Genomic DNA, 16538 nt, shown 5'->3' with positions numbered 1-16538 from the left:
AGGCTTGCTTTCAGGGCCATATAGAGGACTGACATGAGAGCCAATAGAACCAAGTCACTCTGATTAGTTGGACTGTGACTAACTGGTTGTCCAAATGCAGAGATATTACTTTCACGAGCTTTATAACTACATTTGATGTCATCTTGCTGCAAGAAACCTGGTTCCAACAGCCCTGACATTAAATGGATATATAGCTTATTCTCTTAAATGTGTCGCAAGGTAAGGTACAGACAAACCTAAAGGCAATTCTAGGTATATTGTTAACCACCAGCATGAATATAACAACTCAAGAACCTATGCCATTTGAATACTATGCCACATCAGTAGAGATTCAATTAGGATCCTACACTCTGGTAATAGTCAAGGTACATTTTCCACCTTTAAGAAGAAAATTGGCAGTCAGCAGCTTATGGAATGTTACTTGAACAATGTATTTAATGCATACCCATTGTGTATATATTGAAAGGGGGAGATTTGGATTCTAGACTTGGACTTGACGATGAAACTCTATATATGCACAATATAATCCTCATCAACTTAGTTTAGAATTTGACTTTCTTCCTAAGTGCATGGAAAATAAAGGATCAGAAAGGAAACTTTGCAGGCTTATGCCTGGCCCAAAGAACTAGCAGGCTGAATCTTTCCACCTTAAATGGGTCCCTTAAATCAGACCAATTTGCAGAGCTTATGCATTGGAATGGATCCAAGATAGTATAAACTATGATTTTTTAAAAGTTTGATAACCCCCTCCTACCAAAGTTGCCTGTGATCATTTCCCATTTATTCAATGCTTGAGAGGACCTCTAAACTTGATTGTTTCAGTACCCAAACTAGGTGACATCATCAGTGCTGGTAAGAAGTGGGGTTTGTTCTCAGTTTATATTCTAATAGTTTTACTTGTCTATGTTAGTAGGGATGGTCTCGGAGTTTCTTTGGTTGGGCATTTTACTGTCAGCTTGCTTGGCAGTTCCTTGATTGGGGTATTGTTTAGATCTTGATTGTTGGTCTGATCTTAATCTTGGAGTTCATCTATGCTTATCTGGGTGTTGATTGCTAATGGGGAGATATCTTGGTCTTTTTACTCCCTTTTTGGTTTGTTGGTTGTCTTTTTTCATAATATATAGATTTTGTTTATGTCTATGTGTGTATTGAGATTAATTTGTCAGAGTGCCAGGCTTCTAGAAATTCCCTAGTGTTTTTGGACTTGGCTTGGTCTAGGATGGTCACAGTTTCTCCATTGAAACAATAATTAAATCTGTCCATATGTTGTGAAGTTAAAGAGTTTTAACATGTCTTCTGACTGCTGTTTGGTGTCCATGGATGTGTTCTGTCAATCTTCTGCTTGTTTGCCCTAGGAAGTGGCTTTTGCAGTTGTTACACTCTATGTTGTAGATGATTCCTGTTTTGTCTTCTGAGACTGCTGGGTCTTTTGATTTATTTTGAATATTTTGAAGGGCTTTCGTTGGCTTGTGTGTATACTGATTCCATGTGATTCTAAACCATAAAAAGAATAACACTGCCATACATAAAGAATATTTCAGAAGCCACCTATAGGCTTCTACAACCACATGGAATCAGCGTAGCACACAAACCAACTCAAGCCCTTCAAAACATTCTGAGTACATCAAAAGACTCAGCAGCCCCAGATCAAACTAGCAATCAGCATCCATAGATGAACTCCAAGATTAACATTAGACTAAGCAAGCCGGCAGTAAAATGTCCAACCAAAGAAACTCCAAGACTGTCCCCACCAACACAGACAAGGAAAACTATTAGAATATAAACTGAGAACAAACCCCACTTTTTACTAGCACTGATGATGTCACCTAGTTTGGGTACGGAAATGTCTGTGAGAAAACAACCAACTTCAGAGAGCACCAAGGACCTCTCAAGCATAGAATAAGTGGGAAATGATCACTATCAACTTTGGGATGGGGGAAAACTTTAAAAGAGACAAGAAGTTAAAAATTTACAAATACAATTACATAGTTTATAAAGCTACTCTTGGACCCATTCCAATACATAAGCTCTACAGGTTGGCCTGGTTTAAGGGATCCATTTAAGATGCTATTCTTTTATTATATGAGTAGAAATCAATATATACCTGCAGCCATCAAATGTGGGTAGTACTATTCAGCTTCCCATGATGGATAGTCAGATATGTATCCTGGCACCAGTCACACACCTTGATACTCTCCACCAGAGAAGAGCCTTTGTCTTAGTCTGATGCAATATCTTACCTACAGTACTATCTGGAAGATACAAAAAGATAGCTGTTAGATTGGGTAATGGATAGGCACACACAGGCTTAACGGTAACAACAGCTCTTTATTATAACACAATAAGTAAGAACAATCCAGCGAAGGTTGAGTCTGACAGCAGCCCTTTTATAGGGAGCTGTCAGACCCTTTGACCAATAGAAGACCTGCCGAAACAGAGGACCTTGGTGGAAACCACTGTAGTTGGTATGGGTATCTAACACCCTTCCCCTCTTAGATGGAACAATCCTACTGGTAACGTAGTCACACAGGTAGGCGGGCTTTTGGGTAGTTCTGCCTGACCTGTGCAGTTCAGTAGGAGGGGTTTCCTTGGACAGGTCGGACGGACCTGTTTGCTCCACAGCTCCACTTGATGGAAGCTCCTGGAACCTTTCACAGGCCGCGGCTGGAGCGTCTGGAGCTGGTTCGCTCAGAGCTCACTGCAGGCCTGCAACAAAACCAGATAAGTTTCCCGGTACCCTCGGGCTTGAGCTGACTGTGGAAGGAGTGAGCATTTGCTCCATTTGTGTAGAGCTTTGGCTAACTCGTGCAGGAGTTACCTCTGGTTGTCTAAGAGTGGAGTTGGAGAGGCGGCCATGGAGTTGGTCAATATGCCTTCTCCAATTCTTAGTGTCCTCTAGCTCTAGGAGATAAGAGCAAGGGCTGGTGATGCCTATCACTGTGGCAGGAATCCACAGAGTTCCCCCAGTGTAGTTGTGGGTGTATACTGAATCCCTAGAAGTCCTAGTGAGATGTGGGAACCTTTCCCAGTCATGCCGTTTCCATATCTTGTAGTCAGGAAGGTCTCGAATGCAAAGCACCATAACATTAAAAGTCTGAATCTTGCATGTGGAGTCTGGGGGCGATGAGGCAGAATAATTTGGGTGTAGCCAGTCTAAGTGGGACCTTAGCTGGCGACCCATGAGAAGCTCGGAGGGGCTTCTCCCAGTAGTGGCACTGGGCATGATGTGCTGAATTAGTAGGTAATGGTCAACCCATGTTTGCCAATCACCCAGGCCCATCCTAAAGAAGGCCTCTTTGGCAGATCTCACCATTCTCTCCGCCTGACCATTGGAGGCTGGATGGAATGGCACACCAGGGCATGCCTATTTCCCTGAGCTGCTAGGAAGGTCTCAAATTGCATGGCCGTGAATTGGGGCCCGTTGTCAGAGACCAAGACGTCGGCAGGCCGTGCGTGGAGAAAAGTCTCCGTAGCACCTTGATGACTGCTTCTGCCGTTGTGGAGGTCATCACCTCTAACCACTTCGAGTAGGAGTCCACAACTACTAAGAAAGTCTGGCCGTGAACTGGGCCAGCAAAGTCAATGTGCACCCTAGACCATGGTGCATGAGGTTGCTCCCACTCCTTAGTGGGCGCCTCTGGGGGAGCTGGTCTGGACTTCTAGCACGGTGTGCAGGTAGCCACCCATTCTTCGATCTCCCTGTCCATGTTAGGCCACCACACATAACTCCTAGCCAAAGACTTCATCCTGACAATTGCAGGATGCCCTACCTGTAAAGCCTCTAATACTGCAATGCACAGTTTGGGTGGAACAACAACCCGGTTCCCCCACAGTAGACAGCCATTTACCACCGATAATTCATTGTGTTTAGCAAAATACATTTTAAAATCAGCCCCAACAGGCCCCTTGGGCCACCCCCTCCACACCCAGTTCAAAACTTGTTTGATGGTGGAGTCCTTCGCAGAGTGATGGGCAATGTCAGTGGACAAGACAGGCACAGTCTCCAAGCAGTCAATGAGGATGACTGGTGTCTCGGGGGTAGGGTCAGCAAGCGGACAGTGGCTGAGAGCATCGGCATGCCCCAAAGTGGAGCCAGGTCGGTGGATAAGGCGGTAGGAGTAGGCAGCCAGGAAAATAGTCCGTCTGGTCTACAGGGTGATAACGACACTGGGGTAGGATGGTCCCCAGCCAGGAGACCCAACAATGGCTTGTGGTCTGTAATTAGTTCGAAATCCCATCAGTAAAGGTATTCATGGAAGCTTTTTACTCCTGCCACAGCAGCCAAAGCCTCACGGTCCAACTGGCTGTAGTTCCATTCTGTGGCGGATAGGGTCCTGGAGTGAAAGGCAATAGGGGCTTCGGTTCCATTGGCCATACGGTGGCTGAAGACGGCGCCGACACCGAGTGGTGAAGCATTGCAGGTCAGCACCAGCTGCAGGGTCTGGCTGTATTGGACGAGGAACGAATCTGCTGACAGGAGTCATTTTACTGCGGCAAATGCAGCAGCCTTGGCTTTTCCCCAGGACCATTTTGGGTGTTTGGCCAATAGACAATGTAGGGGCTCAGCAATGGTGGCTTTCTTTTTAAGAAAGACGCTGTAGAAATTAAGGAGCCCGAGGAACGCCTGCAGCTCGGTTTGATTGCAAGGTGTGAGGGCATCCTGAACTGCTTTTATTTTTTATGAGGTCAGGTGAATCCCAGAGCCGTCGATCAGGAATTCAACCCTTGGCACATTAATTTGGCATTTCTCCTTTTTGAGACGGAGGCCCTTGCCTCTAATTCTAGCCAAAACTGTTCATACTTATTTTAAAAGTTGCGCTTCATTTGCAGCCGATACCAAGATGTCATCGAAATAAGGGGCGACTCCTGGAATCCCCTGCAAAAGCCGTTCCATGACACTTTGGAACAGTCCAGGGGCGATACTAAAGCTGAATTGCAGGCGGTGACATTTGAATGTACCCTTGTGCATCACAAACGTAGTGCCATCTACAGGCAACTGTTGGTATGCCTGTGCCATGTCCAATTTAGCAAAAAAATTTCTGGGGCCTAGCGAATGGAGGAGGTGCTGTACAATGGGTACAGGGTAGGCGCTTTGTTGTAGCACTTTATTAATTGTACATTTGTAGTCTGTGCAGATGTGGACTGACCCATCAGATTTGACAGGTGTCACTATAGAGGTCTCCCAGCGTGCATGATCGACCGGCTCTAGGATTCCCTGGCCTACAAGTTTGTCAATTTCCCTGTCAATTTTTGGGCGGAGAGCAAAAGGCACTCTCCTGGGTTTTAGCCTTATTGGGGCTATGTTGGGGTCCAAATTAAATGAAATTGGGGTCCCCACATACTTACCCAGACCGGGGCCGAAGACATCCTCGAACTCCTTAAAGATGGCTTCAGTGCTGACGTCTTTGAAGGCGTTGATACTGGTCACCTCTAGGCCCAGGGCTTGGAACCAATCTAGCTCTAGGAGGCTCTGCAGGTTGCCGCTGACCACTGTCACTGGGAGTTTCCTGCTGAATTGTTTGAAGTTCACCTGGAAGGTGCCTTCGCCCACGATGGGGACCCGGTTTCCCTGGTAATTGCTTAGGCGGGTGTCAAGGGTGCGAAGGTGCTGCTTCTTGAGGCTAGGGATAGCCTGTTTCAGGGTAGGCCACGGTATGATGGTCAGTGATGACCCAGTGTCAATCTCCATCTCACATGGAGAGTCCTCGATGAGGACTGTGACCTTCAGCTTTTTTAGCCGCTTGGTGCGGAGTGTGGTGAGTTACTCTCATCGTCCTCTGTGCACCGTGGTGGCTTCTTCCAGGCCCCTTGGCTGGGCCTCAGTTGGTGGCTTGGTGCACTTCTAGGCTGCCAGACAGTGGCAGGGAATTCACTCCGGCACACCTTTGCGATGTGCCCCTTTCACTCACAGTGCTGGCAGGTTGAATCGCAGAAATGGCAAGCCGATCTGACATGGTCTCCTCTGCAGTTTGCGCAAGGCGGGATATGCTGTTTGAAATTGCGCGCTGGCAGGGCGCGGTTATTGCGCATGCAGCAGCTGTCATCTCCCTCTTCAGAACTCTCTGGCTCTGCAGCCTCGCGATGAATGCATGTGCTTTTCTGCGCTTCTTAGGGCGTGCTTTGACGCTGCAGGGTTTCAGTCGATTTGATGGCTGATTCTGATGCACTGGCTTCGTCCAAGGCGATTTGCAGAGTGAGGTTTGATTTTGAGAGCAAACCTCCTCTGAAAATTAATGTCCAGAACGCCACATATTATGCGGTCCAGAATCACTCGTCTAAGTCTCCGAATTCACAGTACGCCACGGCTTTACAGAGTGTGGCAATGTATTCGTTAATCGACTCACCCTCCTTTTGGTTCCTGATATTGAATTCATGCTGGCGAACGTGCTTGGACGGCTTGGGCGCGTAATGAATCCTAAGCGTCTACTGGAGCATGGACCAGGCAACTGATTGGAGCGGTGTCAGCTCGGCTCGGTCTTTTGCTGTCTCGAACACTTCCCGGCCACAGTACCTGAGGAACATGTTCTTCTTGAGGCCTTCAGAAAGGCCCATGAGGTCGTTTGCCTCGAAGAAGCAGTCAAATCGAAGCATGTATGAATCGAAGTGGTGACAGGGTCATACGGAGTCGGTGGAGCGTGCATGGCCATTTTGCGTACAGAGGGCCTTTTTAGTTTGCCGCTCAAAAATGGCTGCTCGAAGCCGCGCTGAGCTCTGGGCTGGATCTACTTGCTGGATTCTTCACTCTTTTTGGTTCGCCTAGTTGCCTTCCAATCCCACCTTCGTCACCAGTGTTAGATTAGGTAATGGATAGGCACACACAGGCTTAAAGGTAACAACAGCTCTTTATTATAACACAACAATAAGAACAATCCAGCAAAGGTTGAGTCTGACAGCAGCCCTTTTATAGGGAGCTGTCAGACCCTTCGACCAATGGGAACAAACCTCTGTTCCCGCCGGAACAGAGGACCTTGGTGGAAACCACTGTAGTTGGTATGAGTATCTAACAATAGAATTACTCTTTATGAATATGCCTTTGTGACTCAGGACAGATAGAAACTATTGAACATATTCTTTGTACTGCTAGTTTACAAAGCATTCCAAAACACTTTTAATTGCCCCACTCCTGAGTAGTAAAAACAGGATATAATGACCAGCAGTAAAAGCAATTCTTATTTTCTGAAATTACATGTAGTCCATAACTTACAATCATTCATTTAGTGACCGTCCAAAGTTACAATGGCACTGACTTATAACTGTTTTTCACACTTATGACCATTGCAGCATTCCCATGGTCACATGATATGAGTTCAGACATTTGGTGACTGACTCATATTTATGATGGTTGCAGAGTCCAAGTGTCAGAAGATCATTTGTGATCTTCTGTCAAGCAAAGTCGATGGGGGAAAGACGGATTCACTTAACAAAATTAATTTATGTTACTAATTTAACGATTGCAGCGATTCATATAACTGTGGGGAAAAGGTCATAAAATGTAGCAAAACTCACTTAACAACTATGTCGCTTAGCAAAATAAATTTTGGGCTCCATTGTAGTATTAAATCGAGGATTACCTATAATACTAATTTCCAGGTATACAAAACAAGAGAGAGAATAATTAAGAGCAATTGAACTTGTTTGAGTAGGGAGTATTTTTGCTTCCCCATGATCCACTGGTCTTTTTTTTTTTAACGCCAGGGTCTGTATTGTGTCTTCCTCCGATTTGTCTGGAGCTCTATAATTCTACATTTTAGGTTAGTTTTAACTAATAAGAATGAAGCATGTTTTTCTGTGTATGGTTCATTTAGTTTTGGATGTCCTGGTTAATTTGAAAACTATTTTTTTCTTTTCTTTCTTTCTTTGCTGGTTAATGACTGTGATGCAGTTATTTGATTTGATTTAGTTCCATTTATTTCTTCTCCTGTAGCATCCAAATGGTTCATCATCACACAATCCATGACAATACAGAGGAACTGAGGCAGATGGCTGGTACTCGGGATGTGCCCCGTCCCCTCTCTACTTTGCCCATGTTTAATATCCGTACGGGCGAGAAAACAAATCCCATGCAAAATAGCCGCTATGACAGTGCCCAGGTGCCTCTCATCTTGGCTCAACAATGAATAAATGATCAGGTTTGTATCATCTCTGAATCTGCCTGCCCATAACTCCAACCATTTGAGTGGACAGAAAGGGTACAGGTGTGATTCTAGGCAAAGAAGCCAGATAGCAGGATGCAAAATCTATATGTAGCAATTCTATCACTCTCCCCTTCCCCTAGATAAAAAAAAAAGAGGAAACTTAGTATTATCAAGTTGCATTTTAAACTATGTGTTGTTGTTTTTTCTCAACAGGCCATTTTCACTGAGAAGGGTTTTTCCACCAAAGATGTTTCTCAGGATTGAGACAACTGTTGACAAGCATGAGAGATCTGAGTTTATTGCAGTGTTTTATGTTGATAATAGTGAAGCTTGGAAATGAACGACGTGTGTTTGTTCGGTAATTCTTGGTCTAAGTTTGTAGAGTGGGTTTTAAATCCTTCTGTTTCTACATATTCAATGGATGGGATATATTCAAGTTTAGTATAGTAATCCTGTGTTGGAGATGCCCAGCCTTCCCACACAACTATATTTTCTGAACTTCTTGCCAAAAGCAATCACAGTTAATATGTGTTTGATGTTATACAGAATACATAATTTTCCTCTCCTCTTGTAACTTGGCATGATAAACGATAAAACTCTTTTTCCTGTATTTTGCTTTCCTCAGTGAATAAATTGGCAGAACCTGGGTTTCTTTATAAATAATATTTATATTCACACACACATAACTATCATATTATACCGTTTTGAATAAACAACACTGTACAAAATACAGAAAACAAGAAGTACCATGCAAAAAAAAAAGACATGAGACAAGAAAAGAGAGAACTAAATTTAATGGAAATAAGGATTCATTGTAATTTTTTTCTCTATCCTTGAGAACTTTTTTTACGAATTGTAAATCACTTTGAGATCTTTTAATTGGGATCAGTATAAAATGATTTAAATAAAAAAATATATCCATGCATATTATCCTTATGTAATCATGCCACCATGACATCATACTGATTCATGTACTATCTTTTGTTTTTGAATCTTCTTTCCTTTCTCTTTTCAGGAGTCTAATAGCAATAGCACTTAGACTTATATACCGCTTCACAGTGCTTTACAGCCCTCTCTAAGTGGTTTACGGAGTCAGCATATTGCCCTCACCAATTTGGGTCCTCATTTATCGACTTTGGAAGGATGGAAGGCTTAGTCAACATTGAGTCTGGTGCAATTTGGACTGCCGAATTGCAGGCAGCCAGTAGTCAGCAGAAGTAGCCTGCAGTATTGCACTCTAAATGCTGTGCCACTACGACTAATCAAGTCTTACCAAGCCACTTGTAATTATTCTACTGTCTCTCAGCCCATTCACTCATTTCTTTTGCAACTTATTCTTTCTCTCTGCATTAGCAAACCACCCCATATTGATAGTATTAGTTTCGTAATAATTTCTCATTTTAATATGCAACTCATGATTGCTCACCATCTAGTTATCCTTGATCCTACCTCTTTTTGTTTTACAGTGTGTATTTCTTAAGTAACCCATTCCCGAGATACCAAATTTAGCTTCCATATAACAAAGTGAGCAGAAGCATGCTCTTATATGTAGTAATCTTTGCTTCTTTTTAACAAATGGTGATATTACATACTACCCATTCCTTTTCTATGAGCAATGATATGTTTGGAAGATATATTGAAATATTATTTCACCCGAGGGGAAAATACTATACAGAAGTTTACTAAAGTTTGCTCTGTACACCTAAGCAAGAAATACAGTAGTCAAGATAACAGCTGCACTTCAGTCTTCAAAGGCTCAGCTTAATGGGTATGCGCTCCCATAACTCATTTCAGACCTTTATACATACTGTAGGTTTGTTATTTATGCTTACTGGTTAATATCAAGGACATCACTGGAGCAACACGCTTTTTGAATGTTCAGAACAATTCCTTTACCACTGCAAAAGTGAATACTGGGAAGTCCTCAATTTACAACCTTTCATTTAGTCACTGTTTGAAGTTACAGCTCCACTGAAAAAAGTGACTTAGAAATGGTTCCCATAGTTATTGATCACCACATGGCGATCACTTGATTCACTTAACTGCAGTGATTTGCTTAACAACAAGGGCAAAAAAGGTCGTAAAGTCAGACATAGCTCACTTAATAACTACCTTTCTTAGCAACAGAAATTCTGGTCCCAATTGTGGTCATACCTCAAGGTCTATAAGTTGTTAAGTTAGTGACATGGTTAAGTGAATCTGGCTTCCCCATTGACTTTGCTTGTCAGCAGGTCACAAAAGGTGATCACATACCCACATCATAGATAAGTTTGAGCTGCTGCAGCTGTTCTTCCAGTCTTCACTCATCCAACTGTTCAGTGGGAAGTGGGAGACAAAATAGAATGGTCCTATGGGAAGATATGATATTTCAGCAGCATTTAGCATTTGTATTTATACCATTGTTAAATTATTAAATGTCCATTTCCACATTCAGTAAAAACTTTGATGTCTGGCATTATTTGGATTAATTCCTCCTGGGAAGAAAGCATTGGATTCGTAACCCATTCTGTATATACAAAACAGCTTGAGAATCCAATTTTATTTACCGTACTTTTCGGAGTATAAGACACACCTTTTTCCCTTAAAAAAGAGGCTGAAAATCTGGGTGCGTCTTTTTTTTGGACAAAAAACGGGCCCATTTTCACGAAAAACGGGCCATTTTTTTGCTCATCCCCCCCCCCCCAGGAGCACTCTACAAGCCTCCTAAGGGCTATTCATGCCCTTTTTTTGGAAAAAAGGGGGGGCATTTTTGCGAAAAACGGACTGTTTTTTGCTCATTTTTGCCTCCCCCCCCCCGGAGCACTCTACAAGACTCCTAAGGGCTATTCATGCCCCCCCCTTTTTTTTGGAAAAAAAAGCAGGCTCGTTTTTGCGAAAAATGGGCCGTTTTTGAGAGGTTTGCAGACTGCAAAAACTTTTTATTTTTAATTTTTCTCTTCAAAACCTTGCTGTGTCTTATACTCCGGTGCATCTTATTCTCCAAAAAATACGGTATATCAACGTTACTAGCAGCCTATCCAATAGTATATCTGTGCAGATTTCTAACTAGTTCCTCTAGTGTACATGTGTGACTTAAAAATAATTTGTGCAACATAGTCTTCTTATGTATTGTAGTTAGATTCATGGAATGAGACAAATTATATAAGCCAGTCGCAATGATCAAAACATATTAAATGAGCTGGTTGGAAATATTTGGACAAATAAAATTAAAAGACAGTGACTTCATCATCATCCTTATTATCATCCTGCCCTTTGTCCAGAATTCTTCCCCTGCTAGGATGTAAATTCCAAACATCTATTCTCCTAATGTCACTAGTGATTAATAAGATTAAAAAATGCAAAAAACAGTGCCTTTGAAGTTGCATCACCAATACAGCAAACTTTCAAGTCTTTGCATGTACTTTTGATCTTAATGGAACTGAGCTGCATCTTCATTTCTTTAAGAGGATCGACAAGTTTGATCTTAATGGCCACTTAGAACATGTTTCAAGAAGAAAAAAAGCCCCAAAATGAAGGCAAAGGGAATGATTGCTACAAGATTTCAGGTAGTCCTCGACTTGCAACAGTTCACTTAGTGACTGTTTGAGGTTACATTATAACGGCACTGAAAAAAGTGACATGACCGTTTTCCACATTTATGACCATTGCAGCATCTCCATGGTCATGGAATTTACATTCGGAGGCTTGACAACTGAATCACATTTACGGTGGCTGCCGTCTCCCGGGGTCCAGGGATTACCTTTTGCAACCTTCTTTTTTTTTTTTTTTTTTTTTTTTTTTATTAAAAGAGTTTTGTACAAACAAATTTTCCCCCTTTTCACCCCCCCCCTCCATACAATATAAATCTCATACAAATGCTATACCCCCCCGCAAAAATTCACATTCAAATATTATACCAAACACTTTACCCCCTCCCCACCCCCCATCTTAAAATAGATTACTCATAACCCCTCTCCTCCCAACAAAAACTATAGAGATTAGTCTTAAATTAATAATAACACATTGATCATTTTCTAAGCTAATTTAACATCTATAACTCTTAATATAAATTTCTCCTAGCCTAACAATGTTTCATTAGTCCCATCTTCTAATTTATTCATACATATATATTGCCCCACCCTCCACCCTAACCCTCCCCCACCTCCCGCACAAACCCACCCCCCTGACTTCCGCTGTATACCACTCTAATAATTCCAAACATCCCATATACTATTTACTCTGATCATCTATCGGTCTAAACATTCTTACCTAAAGGCTAGATAATAACTCCTAGTCTGGTATTTATTCTGTATATAATCAATCCATTTTGCCCATTCCTGTGTGTAATCCTCCTGTTTCTGAGCTTTTAAGAAAGCTGAAATTTTTGCCATTTCAGCGAACCCCGCCACCTTCTGAATCCATTGATCAATTGTTGGCAAAAAATCTTTTTTCCAATGTTGCGCAATCAACAACCTAGCTGCTGTAACCATATACAAGGCCAATTTTGTTTCCCCTTTGGTAAAATCCTTAACTATACCCAATAAAAACATTTGTGGAGTGAATTGTATTCTTTTCTTAAATACATTCTGCATAACCCACCATATTTTTATCCAAAAAGCTTTAACCTTGTTGCAAGTCCACCATACATGAAAAAAGGTAGCATCTAGACACCCGCATCTCCAACATTTTGGTTGAACATTTGGGTACATGCATGATAATTTTTTAGGATCTAAATACCATCTGTAAAACATTTTATAAAAATTCTCCCTTAAATTCTGTGACTGTGTAAATTTAACATTCTGAACCCATATTTTTTCCCACGTTTCCAACATAACCACTTCCCCAAAATTCTGAGCCCATTTAACCATACAATCCTTAACCAATTCACTTTCTGAGTCTCTTTCTAACAGTACATTATATATTCTTTTAACTTGTTTTGGACCAGTCTCTTTTATCTGCTTAATCAGTTCCACTTCTTTATCCATAAAGCCGACCCTGCGATCTTCTTCCCATCTCTTCTGAAGCTGTATGTAATGTAACCAATTTAAAGTAATTCCTTCTTCCAACAGCTGTTCCAAAGTTTTTAACTTCCATTCGCCCCCATCAGCAATAAGCACATCTTTATATAAACAACCCCCGAGTGACTTAATATTCATAATCCCCATGGTGTCTGCAAGATCCAACCAAAGCGGTATTTTATAATCCCAATTGGGCCGGTGCTTCTTCCATATTCTCATCAAGGCACTACGGAGAACATGGTTGTTGAACACTTTATCCACCCTGTCTTCATAAAAAAGATATGCATGCCATCCCAGAACAAGATCATGGCCTTCTATATTGAGCAATTCCATTTTTGTTTTCCCAAACCAATCTGCTACATGCGTTAATACCGCAGCTTCATAATACAATCGAAGGTTTGGGAGTCTGAGGCCACCTCTTTCACGTGTATCTTGCATAATCTTCATCTTTACTCTCGGTTTTTTCTCCTTCCAAACAAATTTATTTAATGTTGTTTGCCAATTTAACAAGGTTTTATCTGACTTGAGCACCGGAATCATCTGGAATAGAAAGATAAATCTAGGTAGAATGTTCATTTTAATTGCTGAGATCCTTCCAAGCAAAGACAATTGTAACTTTTTCCACGCTTCAAGATCTTTCTGTATCTTTTGCCACAACACTTCATAGTTATTTGAGAAAAGTTTTGTGTTTGATTCTGAAATTTGTATTCCTAAATATTTAACTTTAGAAACTATTTCAAAACCTGCTAAACTTACAAGTCTCTTTCTTTGAGTCTCTGTCATGTTTTTAACCATCATTTTCGTTTTGTTTTGATTTAGTCTAAACCCAGACACCATGCCAAATTCTATTATGATATTTTTCATCTGGATTATTGATTTCAAAGGATGTGAAAGGGTAACAACCAGATCATCGGCGAATGCTCTAGTTCTGTATTCCTTTTGCCTGATAGCTATGCCATCTAAGGATTTTGAGTCCCGAATTGCGTTCAACAAGACTTCCAAAGTTAAAATAAATAACAATGGGGATAATGGGCAACCTTGTCTTGTGCCTTTTTGTATCTCGAAAGTTGTTGACAAATTTCCATTAATAATAAGTTGTGCATTTTGTTGCTGATAAATTGCTCCAATCGCCTGCCGCAATCGTGGTCCCATATCCATCTTTTCCAAAGTCTTGGTTAGAAAGTTCCAATTCACTCGATCGAAGGCCTTCTCTGCATCCAAGAAAACCAGCACTGCAGAGATCTGCTTATTCTTATCAAGATAGTCAATTAAATCTATGAGTTGCCTTACATTCTCCTTCATATGTCTGCCTTCAATAAATCCTGCTTGATCATGATGAATAATCTCTTGAATAACCGGCATCAATCTGTTGGCTAATACTTTAGCAAATATTTTATAATCTGTGTTCAGAAGAGATATCGGCCTGTAATCCTCTGGTTTCTTAGGGCCCTCTTTATCTTTAGGTATCAATGAGATAAAAGCCGCTTTCCATGAGAGAGGTATTTTACCTCCTTGTTGTATATTACAAAATAGTTGTGTAAGATATTCAATCATTTCCAGTTGTAAAGTTTTATAATACATTGCAGTCAAACCATCAGTCCCTGGAGCCTTAGCTAATTTAAGTTGATTTATAACTAAAGTGATCTCATCAGCGGTTATAAGACGTTCCAAATTTGCCTTTTGAAGCACAGAAATTTTTGCAACCCTTTTTCCTTCCAAAAAATCATCTATTAACTTGTTCTGTATATTATCCTGTACATATAGCTTAGTATAATAGTCCACAAATGATTTTTTAATCAACTCTTGTTGATATACCATCTTCCCTCGAAACTCAATTTTATCAATAATTCTATCATTCATATTCCTTCTCAAAGTATATGCTAACCATCTACCAGGTTTATTAGCGTTGGCAAAGGTGTTATGTTTAGCAAATTGCAAATTGGTTGCTGTTTGTTCTGCTATAAGCATCTGAAATTGATCTTTCAACAGCTTTAGCGCCATCTGGAGCGCCTGGTCATTCGGGTTTATTATAAGCAGCTGTTCTTTACGTTTTATTTCATCTTCCAATTCCATTCTCCTTTTCTGTCTAATTTGTTTGTGTTTAAAGTTCATATGTATCAGGACCCCACGCATATAAGCTTTACTTGCATCCCAAACTATTTCAATGGGAGTGCCCTTATTCATATTAAAACTAAAAAATTCCTTCATGTGTTTTTTAAGTTCATCAACATTTTTTTCATATCTAAATAAATTTTCATTTACTCTCCAAGACCTTCTTGGCCTCATCCCTAATTCAATTTGTAACCACACCGGACTATGATCGCTAAGTGACCTGGCGAAAATCTTGGATTTCTTGGCTTTAGGAAGTAGATCCGGTGTTAACAAAAAGAAATCAATCCTTGAAAAGGATTTATGTCTATCTGAGTAGAAAGAAAAATCCATCTCATTTAGATGTTGTGTCCTCCAAACATCTTTTAATTTCAAATCGTCTTGTAAATCAAAAAAAGCCTTTGGTAATTTGGTAGTGAATTTCGTCTTTGTACTCTTGTCTATCTTTGGAGAAATCACTCCATTCCAGTCTCCCATTATTAGAATACTCTTAAAGTTCCAGTCTAAAATTTTTAAATGGAGCATCTTATAAAAACTTTCTTGGCATTGGTTAGGAGCATATATTCCTAGCACCAAAATGGAACCGAAGTCTGTATCAAATTGAATTGCTATATATCTACCAGCGTCATCTGCCTCTATAACTTTAGTTGAAAATCTTTTATTTATATATATCACCACACCATTTTTCTTTACCAAATCAGAGGCAGCATAAAATGTTCCCAGTTTTGAATTCACTAAGTACTTCTGGTCTTGCAGCCTAATATGAGTCTCTTGAAGGCAAACAACATCATTATTAAATTGCTTCAAATAATAAAATATTTTTTTCCTTTTTTGTGGAGAGTTCATTCCATTCACGTTCCAAGATAATAGCTTAAGCATCTTTAGATCTGGTCTGAAGCGCTGAAAGCATTTGCTGAAGATCTCTCTCCACAAAACCAATCTCCAGCCCTGCTCCTCCCATGGCTCCGGTTTGCTTCTTAGCTTCTTTCTTAGCACATTGTATTTGAGGGTCGACGCGCTTATGAGATTCTAACATTTGTCTAGTCGTGGATCTGGTAATACGTTGTTCGACAGGTTTAAATATCGGCATTTCAGTGAGAGACTTAGAAGGTCCTTCTTCCAAGAAGGAGCACAACAGAGATCCAGAGGGGTCGACTCCACCTACAGCACCCTGCCCCTCCTCCTCTTTTTGTGTCTGCATTCTTTGCTCTTCTGTCTCTTTCTCAAACATCCTCTGCTCTAAGACATCCAAATCTACTGGTGTTGGTGTAGATGTACGTGGGGGGGTTGCATTTTT

The 16538-nt window shown here is 41.0% G+C and overlaps 1 protein-coding gene across 1 annotated transcript in view; it reads left to right on the top strand.

Moving 5' to 3' along the window:
- Positions 1-8736, top strand: part of SGCA (sarcoglycan alpha) — a 39842-nt gene extending 31106 nt beyond the window's left edge. Inside the window, exons 9-10 of the mRNA XM_081933282.1 lie at positions 7925-8129; positions 8349-8736. Coding sequence (XP_081789408.1) covers positions 7925-8117 — 193 coding nt within the window. The 3' untranslated portion in view covers positions 8118-8129; positions 8349-8736. The remainder of the gene's footprint in view (positions 1-7924; positions 8130-8348) is intronic.
- The last annotated feature ends 7802 nt before the right edge of the window (positions 8737-16538 follow it).

This window comes from Natrix helvetica (assembly GCF_964273705.1).
Source record: "Natrix helvetica genome assembly, chromosome: Z".
Lineage (NCBI taxonomy): Eukaryota > Metazoa > Chordata > Lepidosauria > Squamata > Natricidae > Natrix > Natrix helvetica.
The sequence above is the reverse complement of the archived record's forward strand: the minus strand, read 5'-3'. Positions and strand labels throughout refer to the sequence as shown.